Source organism: Hipposideros armiger, unplaced genomic scaffold, assembly GCF_001890085.2.
Source record: "Hipposideros armiger isolate ML-2016 unplaced genomic scaffold, ASM189008v1 scaffold_738, whole genome shotgun sequence".
Taxonomy (NCBI): domain Eukaryota; kingdom Metazoa; phylum Chordata; class Mammalia; order Chiroptera; family Hipposideridae; genus Hipposideros; species Hipposideros armiger.
Window position 1 is genome coordinate 639,871 of NW_017732088.1, and position 9,401 is coordinate 649,271.

Here is a 9,401-nt window from a genome sequence, read left to right on the forward strand (position 1 = left end):
CACCAAACCCAGTCTTCTGCAGCAGAGGCTATATTCATATGAAGTGGTACTGTTGCCCTGATTTTACAGACAAGGAAACTGACACTTATCACATGACAGAGCCAGTCCTGTAACCCAAGTCTTTTAACTCTGGGGCCAGGACTTTTTCGCCCTCACCGAAGCTGCCTCTTTTATTTTGTAAATGTGTTAGGCCTAATGCACATGGTGGAAGGAAAGTTATTTTGTGGGTTCCTGCCCACTCTAGACTGCTTACTCCTTTCTAGTGATAGAAATTNGCGCCCGGCCCGTGCTGGGGCCCCGGCGGCTGTGGCGGGGGCGGCGGCTGCACCGGGTGGCTGCCGTGCTCCCGCGCCAGGCGCTGCATGCGCGTGAAGACGGCCAGGGCGGCGGTGTAGTCGCGTGCCAGCAGCTGGCAGGAGGCGGCGTCGCCGAGCGCCTGCAGCGCGGCCAAGGGCAGCTGAGGCAGCTGCAGCTGGGCGGCGCGCTGGAAGTGGCCGGCGGCGGCGGCCGGCTGACCCAGGTCGCGCAGGGCGGCGGCCAGCTCCAGGCAGAGGGCGGCGGCGGCCGCCGGCTGGCCCAGCTGGAGGTGCAGACGCACCGCGGCGCCCAGAGCGCTAGCGGCGGCCTGCAGCGGCTCCCCGTAAGCGGCGGGGCAGACGAGGCGCTGGCGCGCGTCGCGCTCCTGCCGCAGGAAGAGGCGCGCGGCCTCGGTGAGCGCCAGCGCCTCCCCGGGCCCGTGGAAGAGCGCCTGCTGGCAGCGCGCCACCGCCAGCTGGCACCAGGCCGCGTATGGCAGGCATTCCTGAACGCGCAGCTCGCGGCCGAGCTGTCCGAACTGTTCACCGGCCTCCGCCACGTTCGGTTTCCGCAGGAAGCGCTTCTTCAGCTTGTTGGACACCTGGCGGTACCTGGCCAGGAAGTCCCCGGCCTCAGGCCCCTGGCCCGCACCGCCTCCCAGACCGCTCGCGGACGCAGCCATGTTCGCAGCCCGAGCGATTCTGCTGGGCGGATGTGCAGGCGCTGGCAGCAGGTTGGGACTTGCCCGGCATCCTTCTCGGGTCTGGCCGCGCCACCGCGCCCACTCAGGAGCCCAGCGCCACCACATTGCCCTGGTGATATGCAAAATAGCGGGTTCCTGGGGGCGGGGCCATATGCACATGCAAATCACCGATCCAGAGATGGGACCTGGCCTTGTGCCTGCTGTTGTTAGTTGGTGACAGCTTGTTTATCAAGGTTCCTATGGGCATCTCCTAGCATCTCTAATGGAACAGGACAAAAATGAAACTCGTGATTGCGCGTGATCTTCATTTCAACTTCGTTTTTCTTGTTTTTAAATGAAAGGCTTTTTATTGTTTAAAAATTGAAAAAATTATAAATGAGGTAAAACCCTGGCCAATAGAACGCACTATAACATATAGTTATCAGATGTATAATAAAAAGGTTATGCGACAAAAAGTTCATTTAGGAACTGAAGAGTACTTGAAATTACAGGCTCACATCTTCCCCAGTATTTCAGGCTTGTAACTTAATATGAAAAACAAGTTAACTTTGTATCTTTCTTGATTGCTCCCCCCATCATTCCTCAATCTTCCCATCCAAGCTGCTGCCCCATTGAAGTCCATGCCAACCGCTCTGTCCACCCCTCCATCCTCCAGCACCCCGGTCGCCATTGCAAGTTCACCCTATCACCATGCCGCAGTCATGGTCTTGCGCTCCAACCCAAGGAACTTTATCCTTCTGGGGACTTTGCCAAGGTCTGACTTACTCAGAGGCGATAGGGGAGTCTTCCATAAGTCAGCCTCACCCCCACCCCAGCCAGCCTCTCCCACCCAGGTGCACCCCCTGCACTGTCACCATCGAGAGACTGCTCCTCTCTGTCAACCCCGACTCCAGCCCCCTGCCCCCAGGCAGACACCCCCTCCATTCCCACCCCTCCAATGAGTTATGTCCCATGACCACCTCCCACGCAAAGTGACTGAAGAATGCACATGGGTCTCCTTAAACAATTTATTGATTTTTTCAATGCTGTGTCCCAAGTCACAAGACACGTCCAGGCTGCCCGGGCTTTGAGCAGGCCTGGGGACCCAGGTGGGTCATGTTGGGAAGTTACTCCTGGTGCGTGAGCACCTGGCAGATGGTCGTATTCCAGAAGAAGGCACGAAGCTGCAAATTATTGTGGATGGCCATGTCCAATGACTCCGGAGTAATTCGGCTCTGACCGCGGTTCCGGGCCTCCCTGCCTGCCAGCTCCAGGACCTTGGCGGTGATATATTCGATGATAGCCATGAGGAAGATCGGAGCGGAAGAGCTGAGGTGCTGGGTGTAGTGGCCGTCCCTCAGGAGGGACTCCATGTCCCTCGCAGTAAAGGACAGGCCATAGATGCTGGTGCGGGAGCGGCTCCGCCTCTGGCGATGACCCGATGACCCAACCCGGTGTCTTTGCCCCCGCATGCTGGGCGTTGGGTGCGCTTTCTCCGACCGGCCTAGCTCTGCAGTGCTGCGCGGTGCGGTTCAGTGCGGTTCGGTGCGATTTAGTGGGTGAGGGAAGGTGGGAAGCGGTAGGGTGAAGCGAGATGAAGGAAGGTACAATGCGCCAGCTGGTCCCAACTTGTGCAGATAGAGGTTCGTCAGGTCCCTATTCCGTAGCCTAGCGACCGCGGACCGGCCGCTCATTGGCTGGACGCCTTCTGTCTCGAGTGTTCATTGTGTGAGGTCCCTGCTTTCCCATTGGCCCCCAGCGGGCCTGGGACTACAAAAAAAAATGGCGCCTGAAGCAGCCTGCTCACCCTGCTCACTGGAACCTCTCTTTGAGGGAACTCTCACTTTCCACTGGACCTGAACGTTGTAGGGAAAAACAAATGTGTCCGATCCAGTGGCACTGAGTATATATATATATACTCGTGGTGTTGGACGGTCATCACAACTCTCTAGTTCCAAACCCTTGGCACCACTGCAAAAAGAAACCCCTGTACCCATTGGGCAGTCACTGATTCCTTCTGTAACCCCCACATCCCCTCCCCTGCCCCACCCCTCGGCCCCAGGCAACCACTAGCCTGCTTCCTGTCCATAGAGGTTTGCCTATTGGGGAGGCTTCTTAGAGATGGAATCCTACAACAAATAGGTGACCTTTTGTGCTTGGCTGCTTTCACTTAGCATAATGTTTTCGTTAGGGTTCATCCATGTGGTAGCATGAATCAGCACTTCATTCCTTTTCATGGCTGATTAATAATCCATTGTATGAATAGAGCACATGTTGTGCATCCACTTGTTCATCAGTTGATGGACATTTAGGTACTTTCCACATTTTGGCTATTGTGAATAGTGCTGCAGTGAAAATTCTGGTACAGGGTTCCGTTTGAACGCCTGTTTGCAGCTCTTTGGGGTATATATCTAGGAGTGGAATTGCAAGGTCATATGACAATTCTGTGTTCAGCTTACTGAGTAAATGCCCAACTGATTTCCACAGTGGCCCACCACATTTTGCATTCCCAACAACAGTGTATGAGGGCCCAATTTCCCCACATTCTCCCCAAAACTTATTTTCTTTTTGTTTTGTTTTGCTTATGATAGCCATCCCAGTAGGAGGGAAATGGTATCTCATGGTGGTTTTGATTTGCATTTCCCTAATGGCTAATGATATTGAGCATCTTTTCATGTGCTTCTTGGCCATTTGTACATCTGCTTTGGAGGAATGTCTATTCAGGTCCTTTGCCAATTTTTTTTTTAACTGGGTTGGTTGTCTTCCTTTTGCTGAGTTGTAAGTGATCTTTATGCATTCTGGAAAATAGATTGATATCAGATATATGTTTTGCAAATCTTTCTGCCATCCTGTGAGTTGTCCTTTCACTTTCTAGCTATTGGCCTTTGATGGACAAAGTTGTTTTCTTTTAATTTGAATGGCATACAGTTTATCTTTTCCTTTGTCTTTTGTGGCTGTGCTTTTGCTCTCATATTTTGTAACTGTTGCCTAATTCCAACGTCATGGGGATTTACATCTATCTTTTGTTCCAAGAGTTTTATAGTTTCAGCCCTTACATTTAGGTCTTTGATATATGTTAGAGTCAATATTTGTACATGGTGAGAGATTGGGGTCCATATTCATTCTTATATCTCTGGATATCCAGTTGTCCCAGCACCATTTGTTGAAGAGATTGTTCATTCATCCATTGAATGGTGTCGGCACCCTTATTGAAAATCAGCTATTGATAGATATAGGGGCTAATTTCTGACTCTAAAGTCTAAAACATTGTCCTGTATGTCCTGTATGTAGTATTATGATGCTACTACTACACTTTTTAGGATTGCCTTAGCATTGTAATAAGTTGTGAAATTTGGAAGTGTGACTACTCCAACTTTGTTGTTTTTCGAGGTTGTTTGGCTGTCTGCATCCCTTGCATTTCCATGTAAATTTTAGGATCAGCTTGTCAATTCTTACAAAGAGGCCAGCTTGGATTGTAACAGGCATAACATTGACTCTGTATATTGCCTTTCTTAATGGTATTAAATGTTCAATCCACTCATGGGATGCCTTTCCATTTATTTAGGTCTTCTTTAATTTCCTTCCGCAATGTTTTACAGTTTTCAGAGTACAAGTCTTGCACATTTTTGTTAAATTTATTCCTCAGTATTTTATTGTTTTTTGATGATACTGTAAAAGGAATTAGTTTAACCTCATATTTGGACTGTCATTGCTCATGTATAGAAATACAACTGAATTTCTGGTCAAGATGGAAGAGTAGATAAACACTGTGCTTTATCTACTGTGGTCCTCTCACAACCACATCAAAAGTACAATGTACAGAACAACCATCACTGAAAATCACCTGAAGTCTAGCTGGATCGAAGCCTTATAACTAAGGACATACAGAAGATGCCACCTTGAGATCGGTAGGAGAGACAGAGATACAGAATGGGTTAAACCCACACCCGAGTGTGACCATTAAAATCGGGAATGACATCTTGGCTGCAGAGGTCCCTCTGGAGGAGCGAGGGGTCACAGCGCCCCATGAAGCTCTCCTGTTTAGAGTTTCAGTGCCACGGAGAGAAGTCCCCATAATTTCTGCTGTGAAAACCAGCGGAGATTGTGGCTAAGTGAGAAGAAGGTGGCTGCAGTCCCAGGCATTCCTCTTAAAGGATCCATGCATGGACTTACTTGCTGATGGACTCACTCACTCTGAGCTCCAGTGTTGGGCAGCAGCTCAAAAGGTGCCAGGAACATACTGGGAGAAACTGAGTAGTCTGTCTTCAGGGCAAGGGCTGGAGGGGCAGCTTTCTCCCAGACAGAGGAGCTGGCAGAAGCCATTGTTACTTTTGTTGAGCCCTCCCGCTTTTCGGCATGCAGATGCAGCTGGCTGCCATATCTGAGTCTCCATTAAGCTGGCTACCACCGTTCATTCACCCCACCCTGGAGATTCTGAGACACCATCACCCAACTTTTGAGTACATCCAATCAGCTTTTCCATACAAACTGCCTGCCTTAGCTCATGCTGTACACTTTCCTAAAAATTTCACAAAGGTTCACAAAACCCAAACAAGCAGCATCTGGCTTTGGCATGTCCTATATACGTTGGACTTAGCAGCTCCAAACTCAGCAGTAGTGAAAGCCAGCCTTGGTTCATGGCTTGGCCTCTCAAGGCACCTCCAAACACAGTATAAGCATTGGACAACTGTGAATTGCTTTGTGGCTCATGCCAGGTGGCTCCAGGCAGGGCACAAACTGTGGCTGAGTTCAGCCAGTAGTGGGTCCCCTGCCAGGAAGTGTCGGGGCTGGCATGCCTGCCTCCCAACTTTGGACCAAGCCAGAGCATTACCCAGTCATCTCTAAGGATGATGCACTCAAAGCGCCAGAACCCTGCTAAAATGAATCCTGCTCTATAGGGTCAGCCCCTGCACCACAACTCCTCCACTGTAGTCATGGCCAGTCCTAACAACCAATGAGGCTGAGGGTTAATCCTTCCCACTGATGTGGAAACAGCAACCAAGTCTCAATTACAACAGGAGGACAAATAACCCACACAAAAGATACACCTGGAACACTCAGTTCCAGTGATCAGGGAGACTGTGCAACTGGGCGCCACAGGACACCTACTACATAAAGCCACATCTACTGAGAATGGGAGGCATAGCAGCCCTACCTAGTACATAGAAACAAACACAGGGAGGCAGCCAAAATGAGGAAACAAAGAAACATGTCCCAAATAAAAGAACAGGACAAAGCTCCAGAAAAAGATCTAAACAAAATAGAGACAAGCAATCTACCATGTGCAGAGTTCCAAAGTCTATAAGGATACACAATGATCTCAGGGAGAATTTTAACAAAGAGATAGGAAACATAAAAATGGATATAGAAAACATAGAAAACAACCAGTCAGAAATGAAGAATACAATAACTGAAATGAAGAGTACATTAGAGGGAATCAACAGATTAGATAATGCAGAGGATCAAATCAGCAATTCAGAAGATAAGGCAGCAGAGGGTACCCAATCAAACAGCAAAAAGAAAAAAAATACAGAAAAGAGAGGGTGGTTTCAGGGCCTCTGGGAAAACATCAAGCATATCAACATTTGAATCATAAGGGTACCAGAAGGAGCAGAGAGAGAGAGGGAGAGAGAGAGAGAGAGAGAGAGAGAGAGAGAGAGAGAGAGAGAGAGCGAGCGCACAAGGAACTGAGAACCTATTTGAAGAAATAATGGCAGAAAACTTCCCTAACCTGGTGAAGGAAATAGACAAACAAACCCAGGAAGCACAGAGAGTCCCAAGCAAGATAAACCCTAAGAGGTGAACACCAAGACACATTATAATTAAAATGCCAAAGGTTCAAGACAAAGAGGAAATCCTAAAAGCAGCAAGAGAAAGACTACTAGTTACTGACAAGGGAGTTCCCATAAGACTCTCAGCTGATTTATCAACAGAAACTTTGCAGGGCAGAAGCGATTGGCAGGAAATATTCAAAGTGATGGAAATTAGGACCTACAACCAACATTACTCTACCCAGGAAAGCTATCATTTAGAATCAAAGGACAGATAAAGAGCTTCCCAGACAAGAAAAAGCTAAAGAAATTAATCACCACCAAACCAGTATTATAAGGAAACTTAGAGGGACTTCTTTACAATGAAAAAATAAAATAATAAAAAATATGAATAAAATGGCACTAACTACATACCTCTCAAGAATTACTTTCACTGTAAATGGATTAAAAGATCCAATCAAGAGACATAGGGTGGCTGAATGGAAAAGAAAACCAGACCCATACATGTGTGGCCTATAAGAGACTCACTTCAGATCAAAAGGCACACACAGACTGAAAGTAAAGCAATGGAAAAAGATATTTCATGAAAGTGGAAATTAAAAAAAACCCCACAAATGAAAAGCTGGAGTAGCAATACTTATACCAGACAAAATAGACTTTAAAACAAAAGCCATAACAAAAGACGAAGAAGGACCCTGTAATCCCACTTCTGGGTATTTATCTGGAGAAACCCAAATGCTACTTCAAGGGGACATGTGCATCCATGTGTTCATTGCAGCATTATTTACAATGACCCAGATATGAAGGCAACCTGGGTGTCCCTGAATGGATGAGTGAGGAGGTGGCACATACATACAATGGAATATTACTCAGCCATAAAAAAGAATGAAATCTTGCCATCTGCAATGCCATGGGTGGACCTAGAGGGTATTGTTCTGAGTGTGGTAAGTTAGACCAAGACAAATGTCATATGATTTCACTTATAAGTGGAACCTAAACAACAAAATAAACAAACAAATGAAAGAAACAAACTCATCAATACAGAGAATATTTTGATGGTTGCCAGATAGGAGGGGACTGGGGATAGGTGAAAAGGGGAAGGGATTAACAAGTACAAATAAGTTGTTACAGCAGTCATGGAGATGTAGGGTATAGCATAAGGAATATAGTCGGTAACATTGTGATAACTATGGTGTCAAATGGGCACTAGATTTGTTGGGGTGATAGGTGGGAGGGTGGTTGGAGGACAGGGTGAAAACGGTGAAGGGATTAAGAAATACAAATTGGTAGTTACAAAACAGTCATGGGGATGTAAAGTAAAGCATAAGGAATATAGTCAATAATATGGTAATAAGTATGTATGGTGCCAGGTGGGTAACTAGACTACTCAGGGATGTCAGTTCTTTCTTTCTTTNCCCCCCCCACCTTTCCCAAGCATTTGTTGCTCTTCTGGGGACATGAAGGTGTATGATTATTTGCAAGAGGAAGGTGTATGATGTTGGAGAACCGGTAAAACAAGAAAAGAATGTCAAGAATAAATGGCCTGTGAGGTCTTCTGAGAGAGATAACAAGCACCTCTTTTTTCTAAGGGCCTAAGTATTGTTTGGCTTTTGTGAATGTTTCAGAGGCAGGTCTCTTCCTGTTGATACTGAAAATATCCCAGAGCCCAAGTTATAGAAAACTATTTCAGAGAAATGAATGGGTTCCAGACCAAATACTTCCCTGGAGAACAGAAAGATGGAGTGTTCACCAGCAGAGCAAAGATCTTCAACAGTTACCTTACTGTAGTCCAGATGTCTTGTCAGTGGGGGACACATTGGCACACTTTATCTGATTTGGAGGATTCCATGCCTATATTAACAAAATTCGCTACAAATCTATCTTCGCAGGCGGTTTATGTAGCCGCAGCTCTCCACAGTCCTTCCCTCTGCTGCCCTCCAGAGGACTCTCGGGGATATTACATAAAGTGACACTGGTGAACATCTACCTTGGCCTAAGAGTCAGGAAAACGTGTTCTTTCCTTACAGCACAGATAGGGAAATTGTGCTGAATGAAAGGCAGATACTTGAGAACGGGAACAAGCAAGTGGCAAAGCCAAGTCCACTCTTTTGATAATATAGGTATTTGGTGTCCGCAGCATCACTAGAATGGATGAGACCATTGTCTTCCTCACTGGTTTGCAGTTTCTCCTGAAGCAAGCCCTTGGCCCATGATTTAGTGTTGCAAACTTAGAGTCCCTGTGAATTAGTTGAGTCAATAGTTTAAGTGGCAAATTTAATGCTACTCCCTTTTCCTGTTTTGTTTCATTTTTGAGGATTGTATTTTTGTTGTTGTTGAAAGTTTCATAAGGTTCTTGTTCAAACTTTAGAAAACATGATCATACCCAAAGCCATACCAAAGGGTCCAGAGCCAACCTCAGGATTATTATTCTCTTTGAATAGAAGAGAAACCGCAGACACAGAGAGGTTTAGTAATTGAGGGAGGAAGGAAGGTGGAGGTCAGTGCTTGAGGCCTAGTACCAAGTAGCAGATGTGAGGAGGAGGCATCAGGGTGTAGTAAATAAGAGATGAAGTGTAGAGGTAGGTCAGGAGGTAGAGAGCACAAAGGATGCGGTTTACCAGTTCAGGGCAGAGGACCTGAGGACATGTTGG

At 47.1% G+C, this 9,401-nt stretch overlaps 2 protein-coding genes across 2 annotated transcripts; both read right to left on the reverse strand.

The window, feature by feature from the left end:
• Positions 1-259: 259 nt before the first annotated feature.
• On the reverse strand, positions 260-1,253 carry LOC109373610 (factor VIII intron 22 protein-like). The gene has a single exon (XM_019627621.1). The coding sequence runs from the start codon at positions 1,157-1,159 to the stop codon at positions 260-262; it is 900 nt and encodes a 299-aa protein (XP_019483166.1). The 5' UTR covers positions 1,160-1,253.
• An 853-nt stretch (positions 1,254-2,106) lies between these two features.
• On the reverse strand, positions 2,107-2,451 carry LOC109373611 (histone H2A-Bbd type 2/3-like). The gene has a single exon (XM_019627622.1). It carries the CDS (start codon positions 2,449-2,451, stop codon positions 2,107-2,109), a length of 345 nt encoding a protein of 114 aa, XP_019483167.1.
• Positions 2,452-9,401: the final 6,950 nt, after the last annotated feature.